The sequence below is a fragment of the Leucopleurus acutus genome (genome assembly GCF_964270905.1).
Source record: "Leucopleurus acutus genome assembly, chromosome: 18".
In the NCBI taxonomy this organism is placed as follows: Eukaryota; Metazoa; Chordata; class Mammalia; order Artiodactyla; family Delphinidae; genus Leucopleurus; species Leucopleurus acutus.
This window is the reverse complement of record NC_139160.1, coordinates 35,457,429-35,478,199: the sequence shown is the minus strand read 5'-3', so window position 1 is coordinate 35,478,199 and position 20,771 is coordinate 35,457,429. Positions and strand designations below refer to the sequence as shown.

At 31.6% G+C, this 20,771-nt stretch overlaps 1 protein-coding gene across 2 annotated transcripts in view; it reads right to left on the bottom strand.

The window, feature by feature from the left end:
* Positions 1 to 20,771, bottom strand: part of KLHL1 (kelch like family member 1) — a gene marked incomplete at both ends in the record, with an annotated part of 371,340 nt that overhangs the window by 119,440 nt on the left and 231,129 nt on the right. For both annotated transcript variants that reach the window (XM_082859184.1, XM_082859185.1), the window contains one exon: positions 15,476 to 15,688. In XM_082859184.1, the coding sequence (XP_082715310.1) occupies positions 15,476 to 15,688 (213 nt within the window). The remainder of the gene's footprint in view (positions 1 to 15,475; positions 15,689 to 20,771) is intronic.

Sequence of the window (20,771 nt, the reverse complement as noted above, 5' to 3'; positions counted from 1 at the left end):
ATTTGTGTTTAAAAAAATTCACTCTGAAAGCATGTGAGGAATAGATACAGGTGGGGAAAGATGTCAGTGGAGTTATGTAATTAACATAGAGTCCTTTCAAAAAATGATATGGCATAATCTAAAGACAATGATAATAAACAAGGAAAGGAGACTGAGAACTTTTTAAAGAAAATGTATATTTACAAAAAAAAAAGCTTGGGGACACATGGAGTAAGAAGGCAATAGCGGTTGAGACGTTATTTAAAAAGAAAACACATGTCTAGGCTTCATTTCTGGACATGAGATCAGAACAAAATGTCATTCCATTCTCCTAAAAAATTGATCAATCAGATGAAATGGACATTTATCATTTAAACAGATCTTTATATTTCAGACATAGCCTATTTATCTAATTTTATATATATATATATATATATATATATATATATATATTTGGGATATTCTGAGATAAACATTAACATGAATGTATATTAGCATGAGGTGAAAACTCATGGTCAGAATCAAGTTACATCTTTTACTGTTATAATAGATGAATATTATGAGTGACTACTCCCTGAAACCAGATATCAGGTGTTCATTGTGATTAAATATTCATCACTCCTTAAATTCTTACCATATATTTGCCATCTTTTATTCTTAGCCTCCTTTTGAAAACAGTGCAGCACTTATGCTGAATTTGTAGCAAATTGGGAAGTTGTTTAATGGTTTGAAAAATCCCCACAGCTGACTGAGTCGAGAATAACACACTCATTATTACTTATGACTCTATTTCCAGGTCTTTATAAGTCAACTTATTGAATTCACTGAATATGCTGCTTTTCCAGTTCAGCAAAGCCAGTTTTACAGGTTACTTTGTGGTAGACAGACTCATAGAAGTGGAAGAAAGCCAATTTCTTTAAATATAAGCACACCTTAGAACACCCTTAATTTAGGATAATTTACTCTAAATGAAAATCCAGTGTTTATTAACCTTTACCATTAAGAATTCCAAAACTTTAGAAAATAAAACCACCCAGAACAGTGCTTCCCTACTGTGTTCAGTAGACTATTGTTTCCATGAGACATCAATAGCCTTTACTTGAGATAAGTGCTCTTCAGAAAAATCAGTGATTCCATGAGTTAGAATTAAGTGAATTTCTTTATTAAGAAATTACTGTGACAATCTGCATTGCAAAATTTTAAAAGGGGCACAAGGTAAGATGGGTTTATAATTTTTTTTTAACATGAAACACTTCTGTGATAAATACCTTTAAATACTATTAATACTATACAGGACAAAATGCTGGGAAATGCTAGTCTAGAGCAAATCTTTGAAAATATTTCAGAAACCAAATGTAGAGGTAATAAGAAGGCTTAATCATAGAAAACACACCATGTTTTTGTTGTTGTTTTAGTAATTTTATAATTTCAGCCTCAACATTTGCCACTTTATCCTGTGGGAAATATGAGATATTTTAGTCTTCAGGATCACATGTTTCATCGTTTTACATATGTTTAATGTGTATTTAATCTGCCTAAGTATTGAATAATATATAACTCTAGGCTGCCTGAAGTACTAGAAGAAAAATAAAAGTGTTAACCATGGAATTGTGAAGGATTTGATTTTTTCAAAACTACCACAATAGTAATGTATAACCTCAGTAACTGTATTTTATTAATAGCCATGTGGAAATAAAAAACAAGCAATTGAAGATCTCCTTAACATAGTCTATCAAATAACTTTTATGTGAAATAATATTTAAAATATTTTAAGGAAATAAATATACCTTTAAATGTAGATGTACTGGTCAGGAATTCTATAGTACAATATATGACAATTTTAAAATAAATAATGAAAATATTAACTTTTAATCTATCTTCTATTTTCATTTTTTGTTTGTCACTGATTAACTCTCCCCAACCACCCCCCTGCCACAGGTGTTGAAATTAAGTGTAATTTCAACACCTATTTACACCAGGGAAATGGGAAACATATATGTAGCCATGTCCTTGAAACCACACCAGAAAACTTTAGTGATAGACTAAGATGTATATGGTATTTATTTTTAAAAGCTGTTTTTCAGTCAGGTACCATTATATTTATTTATTTTTTTAAGTTCTTTAGAAAAAAAAGAAATATTTTGCTTTAAAATTAATAATTAAATTTGATTATTTAAACATCTATTTATCAATTTATTATTCCATGCCAAATAAAGGTAGGTTTTTAGTGAAAAAATGAGTCCTCAGAAGTATACCTGAAATATTTAAAATATCACAATAACATTCTCAGAATACTGTTCTTTAATTAATTTATGACCAAAGAAAAAAAGAGCATGTGAAACAATGATAAGAAGACTGTTAGAATTTTAATGATCAAAATTTAAATGCATTTTGAAAAAAATTATTAAATATTTTGCATGTAGTATTCTATTTCATACCTTTTCTACTATACTTGACTTTGGGTAATTTAACTAAGTTTCAATTTCCTCATGTATAAACTAAATATCTACAGTATAACAATATGTATGTAGTAAAACATTTAAGGAGATAATATGCCTAAAGCATTTAGTGTTATACCAGCGTATCTTACTACTAAATAAATCATAAAATAGACGTCATGACTATTGAAAATGTTAATCAATATAGACATACACAGATTATATATTTAAAAAGTACAATTGGTAGTTTAAAAATATAAACATGATTGTATTAATTTCATTAATTATGCAATAAAATACCTTTAAAGACAGTATTTATATACAGAAGTAAATTATATGAATATATTTATTAAGATGGTTGTAATGAACATTGAGAAACTCAGTAAATAATTATATGATCATAAATTTCAAGGAAAACATTTATAGATAATAAAATATTACTTAATTGGTCAGGAAAACTTTTTCTTTGAATTACAATAAAACTAGTCTTTGTGGTTTAAATTATCTAGCTTTACACTTGAACTATAACACAAAAAAATTGACATATTCAGTATCTGTGTTATCATTTCTGCTCTGGTGTCATGATGACAGTTTATATTTCAACTTGTGCTAAATGAGAGTCAAAAGATAATATTTTTGTTGGAAAGCTTGTTCTCATAGATGGAAAAACTATCATTTGAGAGTTAGGATTCCTAAATTCCATTTTAAATGTATCTATAAGTTATTAAAATAAAAATATTACACAAAATAGTCTTTAATTCTCAGAACCTCAGATTCCACAGGCAAAATATTAGAGTGCTGGTCTTGAAAGTCTTTTAGGCAATACAAATCTGAGAAAGTAAGGTACATACACATTTTAGTATTGCATCATGTGATCATTCACTATCATCTTTGGAAATTGTGAAAAAATTAATTCTAAGTTGATTTGTATTGGTCTGATAAGGAAGCTAACAGTGGGAGTAAACACAACTTCAAATTAACAAAGGTTAAAAAAAAGCTCACTAATATTTCATAAACTATTGTTTGGTTCAAAAAAGACAGAAAGTAATGTACCCACCTGATGAATTCCACTTGATGAGGTTAAGTGACAAAAGACTAACAAATAATTCTGATAATAACAATTTCTGAATTGTTTTCATTAATTTAAATTGATCATATAGAAAGTAAATAAAATTTCCTCCAATTTTTCAGGATTTGAATTGGAAAATTTGATGTATATTTAGGAAATATTAAATTAACATGTTTGCCATTTGCTTAATGGTTAGAATATTGAAATTTCATAATAAATTTTTGGATAAATAAATTTTTAATATTTATGCAAAATAATATACTAGTATTATCACTTTTTAACATTAGCAGGTACTGTTATTTTTTTAAATATTATTAAAGAACAGCTTTTATTTTGGGTGACCTATGGGCATTTTCCATTTAATTAGAATGGAAAAGAGTATATGTGCCTAATTCTCTGGGTAGTCATCAATGTTGAATTGTTCTTCTCTAGGGGTTTTTTTTTTCCATTTTCATAATCATTAAAATAATAAACTTTAATTTGTCTGATACTCTTGTAAATTGAAATCACAGTAGTAGTTATTTCAGTACACGTTTGATAAAATTCAGTTCACTTGTGTTTTCTTCCCATAGCTTATACTTTGTTTCCTTTCCTCTTAGGAATACTTTAAATACTTTAAAAATACTTTAAACCTATGGGCATTTTCCATTTAATTAGAATGGAAAAGAGTATATGTGCCTAATTCTCTGGGTAGTCATCAATGTTGAATTGTTCTTCTCTAGGGGTTTTTTATTTCCATTTTCATAATCATTAAAATAATAAACTTTAATTTGTCTGATACTCTTGTAAATTGAAATCACAGTAGTAGTTATTTCAGTACACGTTTGATAAAATTCAGTTCACTTGTGTTTTCTTCCCATAGCTTATACTTTGCTTCCTTTCCTCTTAGGAATACTTTAAATTATAGAAGTTTGCAAAGTAATCTTAACAGTTTATTTTTTAAGTTTTTTTTTCTTTGGCATTTAAAAATTGTAAATGATGAGTTAGGAAAAAATTACTACAATGGAAGGAATCTATATTTCATGAAAGACCATTTATTTGGTGAGCAAAAGGCATTCTTCAAGTTGCTTTTTGCTTTACATTAGTATATTTTGAAAAAATGAAAAGTTCATGAGAGCTTTGAAACATTATGAATTTTTTTTCACATAGGGAGGCATGAATATCCTAATTCTCTATAAAATTATCTATGTCACAGAATTTTGAGCAGGCATCAATTCTTAGGAAATTAAAACCTATTTTCAATCGTACAATGTTACTCTCAGAAGAGATATTTCCATCTTCTCCTTGCCCTGATGTGGAAACCAAGGTCTAATTAAATGAGATATACTTTCCATGATCAAACACTGAATTAATGTCAGAGTCAAATGTAGGATCCACCATTGTATCTGCTCACCTACACACATCTGCACACAGATATCTTTTTCACTTGTTGACATAGATAATTTTCCAATTGTCTTTTCTAAAGCCAATCTATCCATTCGTGCATGAAATCTTACCTACTCTAGTACATTCAAAGAAAATTTTCCAACAATTCTTCCCTCTCTCTTACATCATCAAATTTCCCTCTCTTCTGAATCACACCTGTAAGTATACAAAAATGCTTGGCTCCACTCCCCCAGCTTCACATTTGTCAGTTTATTAACTCTCAGTTCCAAAATCATCCTTTTAGGTTGTTTTGTGAAAATGGGTCCTTTAAATAATTTTTCTTTGCCAACTGGCACTCTGGTAAGCATTATCAGTAGAGGACGCTGAAGAGATATAGCAGGAGGAAAGATTTTGTTTCCTGGTATGAGCCCACTTATCTGCAAGTTCCCCAGTACAGTAGGGTGTCTCTTTTGAGACATGTAGGGGGAAGATTTCTAGTAAGTTCTGGAGAACAGGTTTCTATCAAGTCTTGCCATTTGCTTTACCACAGTGACTCCTCTTCCATCCAGGAAGCCATGATCGTTCCCTCTTCAAGAAGGTCCAGATCTCAGCTCTGGGGGTTGGTATTAGCCTTATAGGTAGTAGCTACTCTTTATATCTGATATTTCTGTATTATTTAGAGTTCTCTTAATTTCTTACTTTCCAATCCTTCCTTACTCTAAATATAAGAATTAATGATTCTTTATTTAAATTTTTCATGCTGAAATTTCAATGTTTGTTTCTCACCAGTGGATCCAGGCTGACAAAACCAGCCACCTTTAAGCTAATTTTTCAGTTCAGTTTTGCAGTTTTAAAGATTCTATGTAGTTACTCTTTTAAATTCTAGTTTTCCCATGTTTGCTTAGCTCTATTCCACAGAAACAAATCTTGTCAAAGTCATCAATGGCCTTCAATTTATTAAGTTCAAAAATCGAGTATTGGGCATCAGTCTATTTGAACTCTCAGCAGCATCCACACTCCTTTATGTTGGTTTATTACCTGAAGTTCTAGGACATTAAGCTCCCTTGGTTTTTATTCTATTTGATTAGTTACTCCATTTCAGTCACTAGGTTCTTTCTTCTTTTTATCTCTAGTTTTGTAATGTTTTGATGTCCTAGAACATCATTCTTAGTCCTCTTCTTTTATTTATCTATACTCACTTCTATGGTGAGACCACCCCACCTCATGTCTTTATCTTTGTCAACAGTTTCCTAGTTTATATCTCCTGACCATTTCTCCACAACTCCTGAATGATGCATTCAATGCCTACTCAACACATCCACTTAGGGGTCTCATAGAAATCTTAAAAGTACATCCTTCCTCATTGGGGCTCAAGTCAAAAAACCCTGGAATCTCTCTGATTCCTCTCTTTCTCATTCCCCCATCTAACCAGCTCTACTTTAAAATATATCTAGGATGAAAACACTTCTCACTATCTTCATTGCTAGTAACTTATTACCATCATCTGACCACTTCAAAAGCCTCTCACTTCTAAATTGCTATCACCTATTAACTGATTTCCATTTTCCACTCTTGTTTTCCTCCAGTATGTTCTCAACACAGCAACAAGAGAGAGTCCATTGACTTGTATACATTAGATCAGACTCTCCTCTACTCAAAACCCTGCAACAGCTTCCATTACACTCCAAGGAAATGCCAAAGTTCTTAGAATAGTTTCCTAAACATTTAATGATTTGCTTTTTCACCTTCTCTGAATTCTAGCAACTCATCCCTTGCATCACTCTGCTTCAGTCCCGAAAGCTACCTTATTGTTCCTCAAAGAGTAACAAGCAAAAATATTTTCTAAAAATAGCAATGTGGACAAGAAGATGCAGGAATGTATGTGTTTTATTTATATTTCAAACAAATCACTTAACAAAATAAAAGAATAATTCTATAATTGGATCAATGTAAATTTTCTCTTCTGAGGCTTTAGCCTTGAGATTTGCCAAAAGACTCAGTGTTCATAAGTCTAAGGATCTGATTTTAATCTCCAGATTTCATCTCTATAAACTCCACTTACTAAAATATTAAAATGGCTTTAATAGTTCATTAAAATTTTCCTAAATCCTAAATTAAAATCACAGCAAAATCTGAATGATTTAAATGGCTTTTGCCTTATTACAAATGTTCCACAATTTTTCTTAGTCCTCTTACAAATTAATATATTCCATTTAAATTTTATCATTCTTATACAGTAAGCATGAACAAGAAATGAAATTCTCTCTTTAATGTTTAATTGAGAAAAATAATTGTTCTTGCACTGTGTGGCCTCTTGATAAATTTTATGTATATTATTTAATATGCTTATATTATTTAAAATGTTTATGAGCTAGTATAATTTTTAAGTTCAGTTTTCCTTTCCTCATTAAATGGACTTTTGCTTTCTGGTTTATTACACTAGATGTGAAAATGAAACCAAGTTTTCTTATAGCCATTTTATCTTTAAATACACCACTGACTTATTTATGTCATTCTGATAAATTTATTTTATTATTATGTCTAATAGAACAAAGAGATTAGAGGTTATATCTTATTCAAGATTGACCTTCCATTGTCCATCGAATAATGGATTTTTAGTAAAGTCTAAATCAATGTGCTATGATCCCTCTTTATGACCATGTTCCTAGTATCCACTGTTAGCTCCATGATAACACACAAATGCAGAGCTTTCTCTCACATTACAGACAAATCATACATCAACAGAGAGTTAGAATAAATGAAGCTAAAATTCCTAAGACTTAACATAAACTTTCCATTTGTTGATTCAACAAATACTTATTGAGTATCAACTATGCCAGGAACTTTGTGAACAAGAACTTCAAGCCTGATTTTCTGAAAAATATAGTTATAAGGAAAGAGATGAAAACAAACTATGACTAAGCAAGAAAACAGTAGATGAAAGTACTAAGAAGACACATTTAAGGTGAGATGTATTTAATAAGAAAGAGTCAGTCATGTCATGATGGGCTGAACACCTTTTGGCAGGGAGGGACCAGAAAAGGGGTGTGATGGGCCATTCTACCCAGCAGGTAGGAATGTGTTATCACTGGCATTGTTTAGAATTGCCAAGGTATGGTAGTGATAAAAGCTCACCGATGTTTAGTCAGTTTTATTGCTGTCTTTAATTATCTCTAGACCATGTCTCCCCTTTCACTGGTTACCCCTTAGAAAACTGTATCACCACCACCCTCTTCTCTTGGGTGCCAGGGTTTCTAGTCCCCAGAATCAGCTGGTACAAATGTACTAGAGAAGAAATAAACCTGATTTGTTCAAGAAACAGAAAGAATATCAGTGTGCCTGTAGGGTCTTGAGAACTGGTAGGAAATGAGATCAGAGGACTGGTCATGAGACTCTTGATGTAGTGCCTTGTAGGACAGGGATATTAGAATTTTGTTCTAAGTATCTAAAGCTTAAGTTTGAGATGAATTGATTCATACTGTAAAAATTCTGTTTGCTTGCTAAATGAAAGTTATGGCAGTGGTTAAGTATAAAAGTTAGAATAATAAATAGGCTATTTCAACTGTACAGGAGAAAGATACTGGTGTCTTGTTTTAGCATGTGGTTGTAGAGATGTAGAAAAAAAAACAGAACAGATTCAGGATTCAGGATATGGTTTGGAGGAATGCAGTTAAAAGGACTTCCTAAGGAAATGAAGGCTAAATGCAATGCAAAGTAGAGAATTAAAAATGATTCTAGGATTTAGGTCTGAACAACTAAATGTTTGGTAATGATATTTACTGAGAAAGTGGGGGTGGATGGAGTCTTGGGACTTTGAAATCTTCCATTTTGGACATGTGAAGATTTGAATAGCTGTTGGATATCCAATGGGAGATATCAAGTAGTTAATTGGGTATTTGAATCTATCTTTCAGGGAAAGTTTAGAGCTAGAAATATACGATCAGAATTTATAATTGACTCCCAGATAGTATTTAAAATTATGGAAGTAAATGCTATTCTTGACAGAAAATATGGTGTCCTAGGTCATTGCAACATCAGAAAGCAGAAAGAATTAACAATTATCATTGAGTAAGAATGGCCAGATTGATTGTGTCAAAGGCTGCTGAGAAGCCAAGTAAGATGAAAACAAGTGAGATGTGGGAAAAATGACAACATGGAGGTTTTGGGTGATCTTGACTAGTTCAAAGAACTGTTATAGTGAATTGAAGAGAAAAATGATGATTACAAGTAAGTAGATTTAATAACTATAAACGATAACTACATATTTTGCTGGAAAAGGGAACAGGGAATTGGAGTAGTTGGTGGAAAGGAATATGAGAAATTTTGTCTTGTTTTAATATGTCTGAAGCAACACATCTTTGTAAGTTACTTGGAATGATCCAGTATAGAGTAAAATTCATAATAGAAAATATAGAAGGAGTCATAGCTATAGAGAAATTTCAGTATGAAGAAAGATGGGATAAAAACCAGAAACAGTGTGATCAGTCCTTGATAAAGGCAGAAACACTTGATATATTGTAGCAAAAATAAAGACTTTCAGAATAGGTTACAACTCTCCTCCACTCGCTTTACTTGACCAAAGGGTGTAACGTGAATGTATGAGTTTATGCATGTGCAAATCGTTTTTTACATTAACAATCTGTTGACTTAAAACTTACTGAAATAAAAAGGTTTTGTACTTTCTTAATGTTGTAACTTGAACTGTGAATGTCATAGTGGGTTAAAAGATCATGAATCTAAATAGTATTTAAGAAAAATATATAAGATTTTAGAAGTATACATTGTCTGTGTTTCTGTTTTAAAGACACAGTTTTCAAGGTCTCTTTTGGAGAAGAATAACATTATTCCACAATTTTTTAAAACTCTTATACTCTAATTTTATGGAGGAGACTATTTCTTTGATGATGGCCTGGTATAATAATTAACAAATCAGACAGCGAGCAGATCAGAGAGAAAAAAAAAAGAAAAAAAATGAAAAAGTAAGAAAGACTGGTAATGGATTGTGTTAATGTGTTTGATTGATTCTTTTTGCATTACTCATTTGTAAGAGTTATTCCTTTTTAAAGAAGTTAAGAGTTTTTCCTTTTTAAAGATAAGATATATAATATGCTAAACAGTGGATGTTATACTGACAAAGTTAGAGAACTGTTGGATTTATCAAGGAGTAGTTTATCTATGCTTGCTTTGGGGAAGTAAAATCAAATAAAACATAAATTACTCAGAAGTATAGTCTATTCTGTATAACTTATGCTGTGATTTATAACTGCTTTTTTTCTATTTATTCACTCTTTGTCATTTTGCTTGCTTTTCATTAGGTTTTTTAGTTGTGGCTGTAATTTTTATAGACAACAGAGTTTTTATGTCTCTGGTATCTAATCAACTGTCACATTTCCAATGGAGTAAATGATTGAAGACCTCTCCCCTCTTGAATTGCTGTAACTGCCATAAAGAACCTTTGGAATAAATTTATTACAGATTTGCATAAAAATAATTAATTCCTGTAAGATAGAGGTAGCATCTGTTTCCTTAATTTAAACTCTTTAGTCTCCTTGTTATTTTTTAATTTTTTATTATTTGATTATAAATAATATTCCTCTAAACCTAGGCAATATTTTATTATCCATTGCAACTTATTTTTTCCTTTCACATTTTGCTACAGAAAATAAAAGTAAATGTTTATACACATAAACAGACACTACTATTTATTTATCTTAAGAGTCAGTAGGTATACTTATTAGAAAGTTGTGAGAAAGGGTTTTCCTTGTTGTCTCTAAAGAGATAAACAACACCAGTTCTAAGACATGAAGCAAAGTTTATCTGTATATCTCCAACCTTTTAAATAATTTCTGACTGTGATAAAACTGAATTTCCCTGAAGACTTTTGATTTGATCATACATGGAACTGTACTTTTTGAGAGCACCATGCTTCTACTCTCTAAATCACTCATTAGAAAAGTGCACAACAAAATGGATACTTATGTATACTTTTAAAATATGTATCTAACAAATAAATATATATGTACCTATTACAAAGATCCATTTTATGAAATGAGTTAAAACCAGTGGAAACAATAGTTACAAAATGTTAAAATGTGTTGTTCATTGCATAGCTACATGTTCTTTTGTTGCATCTTTGAAAAAGGAAATATAGAAAAATAAGTGAATCAAATTGAGTAGCCTCCTTGTGATATGTATATTTGCATACATAATCACCCATTCTTTTAAATGAAATTTCCATATTTTTTCCAATTCTTTTGAAATTATAAACTTCCTTGGTATCCAAGAAAAACATGAAAACTATTATGCAAAATTCTGTTCCTTACTTATTTAAAAAGCTAATAGAAATTATTCACCACTTCTTAGAGTATATCTCAATTATATATTTCTTTGATTTTGCCTTTTCCTCTGGTCCTTTCTATTGCAAAGTCAATTGAATTTATTTCAGTATTAGCTATTCTATTTCAATAGAAAATAAAATAGGCATTATTGCTTCTGAGTTTTTAAAATGTCTTTTCTTTCATTCTTTTCTGAAGCTCATTTTTTCTACTAGTGTTCTCAAATAAAATCCATATTCTCTACTAAAATTTACATCTTCACTTTGTTTTTCTATACCAAATTAGAATAATTTATACTTCATAATAACATACATTGATTTTTGAATAATAAAGAATATCAGAACTTAAGAAATAACTTCTATAACATAATGGGCTTAGTAACAAAAAACATGAGAATGCAGATTGTAGGACATGAAGGAACGGAAATCTGCTTAAGTGAAGTGGGTTAGTTGCCTCATGATTATAAGAGCAGACTCTTACTATAATCTACATTTATTCTTTGGCTCTAATCAATCCTTTAACATGTTTTCTTTGTTGCTAAAGTTTCTGTCATTGTCTTTATTTTCACATTTTTTACTCTAGAAATTTTTTCATGCACTCACTAAATAGAAATAGAAACTCCTAGCTATATAAAAACTTGTAAGTTATTTAGTTTAACTTAATCCTAGAGGCTTTCATTTTCTCCTTTTTTTGTTTGTTTGTTTTAAACATCTCTAATTTTTTTTGCCTTTCCACTCTCTCCTTCGTCAGTAATTTACTATGTTTTGCTTAACAATACACATAAGAAGATAAGCCAAATTCTTCTCTCAAGTCTCCTTCAAAAATTAGTCCAAGGACTATTTCTTTTTGAAAATAAACCCCTACCACACTAGAAAAATGTAGGCTCTTCTTCATTTAAATACTGCTAGCATTTTAAAATATAATATTGTTTTGTTATATAACAAAAACATTTTGTAATTATATATTATATATAAATATGTATATAATATATATAATATGTAATATAATTACATAGGTAATGTAATAAGACACCCAGTATATACACACAAATCACTTGAAAGTTAAAAAAAAAAAAAACACTACACATTAAGCACTGTCAGAATTAAGGACAAAACCCATATTTACTGGCTCCCAAACCCAAGAAAAAAGTGTTTTCTGGTCATCATATGGCTTTTCTTAAGAACCGTGAGATGTTTAGTAGCTTTGAAAATTCATGCAAAGGCTGGAAAATTCTAGATTTAATTAAACTTTTTAAAACTCTGGCTGGACATTGAGGTAAATAGGAAACCATCTGCAGAAATAAACTTTGCACTTATTTCTCATCAGTAGGAGAGGAAACACAGTATCAAACACAATTAGCGTAGTCTGAGCTCTACAGTTCACTAGAAAAATGATTATCATGTCAATTCTCAATTTATTCATTTGTCAAAAAATAATAATGATATTTACTGCATAAGGATATTATAGAAATTAAATGAGATAAAATATATGTTTGGTGACTGAAGAAAGAAATAAATGCATGTTAATTCCAATTCTGCCACTCTTCTTCCTTTCTCAGGCTTTTAATAGGAATCTTGAGAATTGCTGTATTCAGAACATTTTAATGATCTTCAAGTTTAGACAGCAAATAAGGAAACAACATACATTCACAGTAGTAATATCCCTGTGTATGTGCATATCTGGCTAGCCTAGATTTGCAGGAAAACTGGATTTTTCACTAGCTCTATGACCTTTGAAAAATCACTTAACTTCTTTGAACCTGTTTATCCCTCTGCATAATATAATTAATAACCCCTACCTTGCAATTGTATTTTTTAAGATTAGAAATACTGTATGAAAAGTGCTTATGACATGTAATTCATTAATAATAGTTATGGAAGCAATAGCCCCTCCTATATCTAAAGACATTTTTATGAAAAGAAAATGTGCTTTATTTTTCCCCCTGCACGTATGTTGCTTGAAAGTGTATATAAAGTTATGTTTGTAATGTACCCAGCTTAAGAGATGAGAAATGGAAAATAAATATATGCTATGTTTATGCCTATTGGACACTGTGATGAGTTAAACTTAAAAGTCTTTTACTAGTTAGTTTCACCAAAACATAATAATAATTTATTTTCTAATATTAATAAATATTGTTTCACTAATCAAGATAAAGCACCTTTACCAATCAGAATTAAAACGCTATGTGTAATATGCAGCCTTAGGAACAAATGAGTCAATAGAATGTACATCTCTATTCTGATGTAATAGTTTAGATGAGATACACATGTAGGGTGTATCTCAAATACACATTTGTGTATGTGTATTTGTGTATCTCAAATACACATTTGTCCCATTTTTATTGACAAAAGAGTGGGCAAGGAGGGTATGAAGAAAAGGTATATCATGAAAAAAATGGAGCCCTGGCCACATTCTTGGCCTCCTCTCGTATGTGTCATATTATATATGACGATTTTTCAGTACCAATTTAACTCCAAACTCCCAACATTTCAGCAGACAGGTGAAATGGGTGGGCAGGATCAAAGGGACCAATTGCCACATCATCTATCATTGGTTAATGGCTATCTACCTATTATTGGCTAATAGTGATCATTGGCTATTTCCATCTTGAGGGAGGATGCCCAAGCTCTGAGAATATGTGGTATCAGAACCTATGTTGGAAGATTCAGAAAAATCCAGTACATGGCTTTCCAATTCATTCTTTGTCCCATTACCAAATTAGATGTTTCCCTTCCTTTTATAAGAGCCTGGTGTTAGGATAAACTTTTATTGAATATAATTTGTTTAGGCAGGATTTCCATAATTTTTTTACTTTTACTTCTTTATTTATTTTAGTAGCCAAATGAAACACAATTCTTAATTTATTCATAAAACTTCATTTGTTTCCCAATTTTGGCAAAGTGTTTTTTTTTTTAACTTTCCAATCTTAATATATGACCCAGCTCCCTCTCTCTTCTCTTGTTACTAACATGTTATACTTGCTTATTGTTGTTTCCCGATTTCCTAATTCCCTATCTTACATTCTTAGTAATATGTGGATTATTGAAAATGTTGATAGTGATTTTAATTCAAATGAACAGGCTCTTAATATCCCTCATAAGAAAGGTACACATACACAATTTTATCTATCACTTCAGAGGTCAGAGCCACCTTCAAGCTTATGTTTGGATACCCTGAGATGCCAGACGCCCTGGGTTAACAATGTTGTGCATGGATAATTTTGCAACATTACAAGTTATTTTAAAGACAGAAGACTGTGAATCAGGGAAAATTAATTACTCTTCTTCTTCTAAGTTGAGAACTTGGTGTTTTATCAAATCACCTGTGTCCTACATACCTCATCAATAAAATGAGGTGATTTTTTCACTTGGTGTGTGTATTCTTCTTAGCTCCAATTATTAAAGGTTCCATAATTCCAATTGCTAAATGGTATTAATTCATAACTCTGTACTATTCAGTAATATATCTTATCCTTCTATAGACATTTGAAATTCCATGCTTTGAGCTTTTAAGAATACCGTAGGGATGGCCACAGAATATGTATATTCATCAGAGAATGATCATATTATTGTATCTTAGGTCAGATAGATGATAGCTTGATAGATAACTAGCTGGCTAGCTAGCTAGCTAATTAGGTAGATAGATAGACAGATATGTAGAGAGTTAGATCAATCATCAAAACAGGGAAGCAGTGAATCAATAATTGCAATGTTCTAAAATCTTTTTTTTTTTTTTTTTTTTTTTTGTGGTATGCGGGCCTCTCACTGTTGTGGCCTTTCCCGTTGCGGAGCACAGGCTCCGGACGCGCAGACTCAGCGGCCATGGCTCACGGGCCCAGCCAATCCGCGGCTTGTGGGATCTTCCCGGACCGGGGCACGAACCTGTATCCCCTGCATCGGCAGGCGGACTCTCAACCACTGTGCCACCAGGGAAGCCCTAAAAATCTTTTAAATATTCTATTAAGATTAAGTATTTTATATATATTATCTAATTTGATCCTCATAAAATTTTGCGTGGTAGTACAATTTGATTTGATAGATGAAGAAATTTAATTTCAGAGAAATTGACATTCTTATAGTCATATAACCATGACTCAGTAAGTGGTGGAAATGGAATTCAGACCCATGACCCATGACTCAGCATTTTCCACCAACAAATTTACCTTAAAAAGAGTGTTTGATTAAAACAAACAAAAATGTGAATAAGTAGTAAAACATGGGTTGTAATGTTTAACACAGAATTTTTCAGTCAATCGTAGGTACGAAAACAGCATCCCATGTAATTACCTGAGGTGGAAGCAGGGGCAGTCTTATAAAGGCCAGAAGCATACTCAAGTCATTGCATCTCCTCTGCATGTCATATTTGACCCACATCATTAATGCATGGAAGATGGTTTCTTCATCGGGGACATTGACATCATCACTGGCCAGGAGTTTATGGAGCTCCTCAGCTGGAAGCAGTAAAAACTCTTGATTTCTCATAACTTCCATTATGTTTTCCTACAGGGAGAAAAGAGCTTGGCATAAATTCGACCTTGGTTTTATTTAGCTAGCACAGCACCTCAGAAAGAAATGAGAAAAGTAGTCATCAACCTTTGTTCTCATTATACCATAATCCTTGAGACTTAATCCTTCAGAAACTAAAAGCTGTTAAGATGAAAGCATTGTAATTGTAATTGAAGTGTAAATGTATCCAAGACAGCACAGATCTTGTAATAACTGGAGGATTATAATGTTGAGCTTTGTTTTGCAGGCAGAATATAAAGTGATTAAATGTTCAAGTTTCAAGAGGACTGCTAGGTAAAATTTGGTGAATATTAAAAGAATAGAATTTCAACTTTTAAAAAACTTGACTACATATACATCAATCAGAAAGTGGGAATAAAATTACACAGAAGTAACACTGTAAGATGCATCATTGTTTATTCAGAAAGGGAAAAAGAGAAGAGGTAGGCCATAGGTATCACAAAATCCCATATGTTTCACCCTTTTATTATCTCTCAAACCTCCCTCCTCGCATGACAGTTTTTCTGGCTTAATTCAGAGTCCCATTTGTTTTCTTGCAGATTGCTGCCATACTCACCTAGTTACTCTTCCTGATTCTACCCTTAGCTTCTCTACTTCAATGTGCCCATGGCACTACTCTAAAGTTTTTGTTTCATCTTGCTTTTTTTTGTTGTTCAAATCTTTTGGTTAAACACACTGGTTCTTCACGATCTGACCTCTTCCTTATTCTAACACTTCATCTCCAAACTTATTGGCACATCAGCCACAAAATTACTCTACCTTCATTTTGCCTTATCCTCACTCCATTGCTTAAAATGACTATTAGCCACCTTGTTTTCCTAATTTGTGTCATTTTTCAAGATTCAAGTCAACAATTAAATATGGATATATATATATATATATATATATATATATATATATATATATCCGGTGCTCTCTGTTCACTCCCATTTGATTTGGCTGCCTCACCTTCTATGCGTGCACAGTGCATGCTGTTTACATCTATGACACAGCAGTTACCAAACTGCTACCTAATCTTTGGTGCACTTAGGAATCTTATCACAAGCTTTAAGCTCCTTGAGACAAAGACTTTGACATTTAACCTTTCATATCTAGATTCTGGACATAGCAGGTGAACAGCACTTACTTGTTGAATAGATATATTGATCCTTGTAGAGAAGAATAGATTTTGGAAATAGTACAGAGCAGTGCAGTGTTTTTCAAACACTTTTAAAAAACTACTTGTCAAAAATCTTCTTACATTTCATCACAAAGTCTTCTGTGTCTGATAAATGGTTAGAGAAGACAGAGATTTGACTGTTGGCCTTCACTTGTGTTCCACCTTCTTTTATGTCTCCTGAGACAACTCCAAGGAATATATAACTAAGGCTTCTCAGATGGTAGCTTTAAAGCCACAGTTGTGGCAGAAATCTCAGTAGGATGGTTATTTTAGGGTAAACCTGAAGTAGAGTGGGACTAGATCTCTTCCCCAAAGGGCATTGTGACTATGCTGAAACATAGCAGAAGAGTCAGCAAGTGCCCATTAATCTGTATGTCAGAGCAGATTCAAACCTGTTTTCTGAAGAGACACTTGACCTATGTTATGACTGTATCCTTAGAAATGAATCCAAGGCTTGAAGTGCCTTCAGCTTTCACAAAAGCAGTCAACTTTATTTTAGGTCATTGGTTATTTTCTTTACCTTTAAATGACATCACATAATAGCTGATTTCATGAATTTTTTTTTACCCCCTGTGTTTCTTCTGTGTCTAATACAGTGCTGTGTAAATTACAGATGTCCAATAGCTATTTACTTAATGAATGAACTGTGTGCCCTGAGATTTAGTGCCACCAAATTTCTCTAAAGAGCTACAATAAGATAAAGAAATTTTTGAAGAATCTTTAAAGGACTTTTTGTCCATCTATTTTTCCAGTTATTCAAAAATCTATGTGTCTATTAAACTACACACAGAATTATATAGCTAGACCATCAGTATATAGCGAGGGGTACCATAAAAAAGCAGCTCTATGAAACTGTCAACAGTGTCTATCATAAAGATATTGTTCGAGGCATATTTCATTATATTTTACAGTGTTCTCTTTATGATGACCCTTGGGAGAAATTTCTTTTAGGTTTTAGTAGCAGGAATAATTGCACTTCTCCTGAGTAAATTGGTTTGCTTTTATCATGGATGTTGTAAATTATGAAATTGATCAGATTTCTCTTTTTATTTGGCCTCTAGAAAACTTAGAGCCAAATTGAAATCTAGCTGATAGGAAGGCTATAGCCTTTTATAATTTGATTTCTTTTTCAGACAGTTCTGACAATAGCTTCATTTAATATCACTACAGCAGATTTTCTTTTTTCTTCTTTTATTCTTGCACCTAATTTAGATAATATTCTTATAATTTTGTATCTTTATAAATTATACTACATCTTTTGGAAACAAGCAATGTTGTTTGTAGATATTGCTATAAATAAACTGGGCATTAGAAGACAGTATCAGATATTACTGAATCTATCACACTGATGCATGGATTATATTGCCTTTTTTTTCTTTATATACGTTGGAGTTCTAAAGGTCCCTTAGCTCTTTTTTCTTTTTTTCTCCATCAAGTCTCCTTTGAATGATATCTTGCCTAATATTCCTGTGTTATTTGCAATCTAGCTTCTGGAAACTATTTTATTTTCATTATCTTTTATTCACTGAAGAATAAAAAATACCAATTCACACTAGTTTCCTTATACATAGCTAATTCCTTGTTGTCTGAGAAGATCAAGTAATGAGAAGCATCAAAACTCTTTGGCCTGTTTACTTTTTGTACAATACCTTTATTTTAAGTTTATTCAATCATTCATTCTACACAGACTTATTGAACACCTAATATTTGGTCCTGTATAATTGTAGTGAGGAGAACAAAATGGATGTGCATCAAAAATCTTACCACACATGGGACACCTAGACAATGTGCAAAGCCTAGAAAATGACTGTCATCAAGTCTGTAAAAGCTTGTTTTTCAAATGGACCTAGAATATTAGGTAGGAGTATAAATTAGAAAATAAGAAACAGAAAGAAATGTATTCTGACCAGGGGAGACCATATGAACAAAGGCACATAATATGGTATGAAGTGCCATGTTGAGTATGTCAACTTGATTGACAATGAACGCAGAAAAAGTCGTAGAAATTAATATTGAAAGTGTAATTTAGACCATATAATGGAATACGTTTATTGTAAAACTTTAACAGTCTCTCCATTAAATGGGAATATCTGTGTACATACATCTTTTTTTTTACATACATCTTTTACATATAGCTTGAAATATTCATTTTAAAGATTTTACCACCAAATTTAAGTTGCCACTGCATAAGACACAACATAAGACAATAATCCATATTAATTACATAAATAAAGACTAAAGTATACTATTTTTGCTACTTCATAATATTTTAAATAATTTTTCTAGCTATAAAAATTCATAGTTTTGTTTTATTCTAAGTAGACAGATATTACCATTTTTAATTATTATTTCCTGAATTTGACATAAATGTATTTTCTAATATTCATTTCCCTCTGTCTCTTAATTCTATTATTGTTTTTCCCTCATCTTATTGTTGCTAATATATCAAATAGCAGTAATTAATTTGATATTCCATTAGAAATTCATTTTTTTACACCATTTAAAAAGTTAGATAACAATTAATGGTAACATCAAGTCAAGGAAGATGTAAGTAAATTCCTTCAATTGTCACATTTTAGTTATTGGTTTAGTTTAAACTATGGATATTAAAATGTATTAATGATCAAGTAAGTTTAACATAAACTTTACTGTTGTTCACAACACATTATCTACTTATTATGGTTAACTCAAGGAAAACTCACTGCTATGAAAGTCTACTGAGATAAAACCTATGTCTCACCATCTTGCACCTTGCAATTAGTGGTCAGTTAGAGGAACCTCCCAATCACTGTTTTAAGCATTATGGTGGGAAGGTTAATCCTTTGACAGACCAGTATAGAATCTCTGGCTTGATTTCAAATCACCAGAGGGTGTGGAATTTATTTAATTGCCATTTAAAAAGTTATTGGTTAAGAAGATGAATACTTAGGAAGCTCATACTGTCAAATAAATGGAAAACTGAAAGGCAAGCCTAGGAATTGGTTACATCTTCTGGTTGAGGCATATTATCTAAGTATGAAAAATGTAAATTTTTGGTCTAAAGTTATAGGATTATAAAGTTATAATTCCATCAGCATCCTATGCCAGCAAAGCTTTGAGAGTTTCTGATACATGTATCATTCTACTATTGTCAGGAGTAAGATTGAAACATGCATCTCTTGACTCCTGAAGCAGTGTCTTTTCTGTTACAACATGTACTGGATTGAATAGTGTTTCCCAAAACTTCAAGTTCACTTGGAACCTCAGAATGTAACCTTATTTGGAAATGGGGAATCATTACAGATGTAATTAGTTAAGGTCTTACTGGATTGGAGTGGACCCTAATCCAATGGCGGGGTGCTTAGAGGAAAAAACTAGGAGAGATGTAGTCATACAGTGAGGAGAACCCCACGAGAAGACAGAGGAGACACAGGGGGAAGAAGGCCATGTGAAATTGGAGAGACAAAGATAAAAGTAATACTGACACAAGACTAAATAATGAAGAGAGCTTTACCTCCTCTTCCTAAAACTCACATGGTATCATCTTCCTGGACAGCGATTCTTCATGAAATCTAGTCAAATTATATTGAATATCAATGTCATTAGTGTACGTGAAGGTTAGAATAAAATCCTTCTTCAAGAAAGAGCTAGATTGCAACCCTTGTATAGTGGCTACATTTCCTCCTACCTGTACCATCATCTCTTTGATGACTGAAACTGGTCTTTTACCTGTATATATGTATTAAGCCAAATGGAAACTCATTTTCATAAGGTAGACCAAATAGGAGTTGTTTGTTCACTTTTTCTACTTTACTATAAGATTTTCATAGTAATTCTTTAAAGGACAAACTTCTAGTGTAGAGAAAGTTTCATTAGTAATCAAAAACTGAAAATCAAAATGAAAATAATATAGCACTT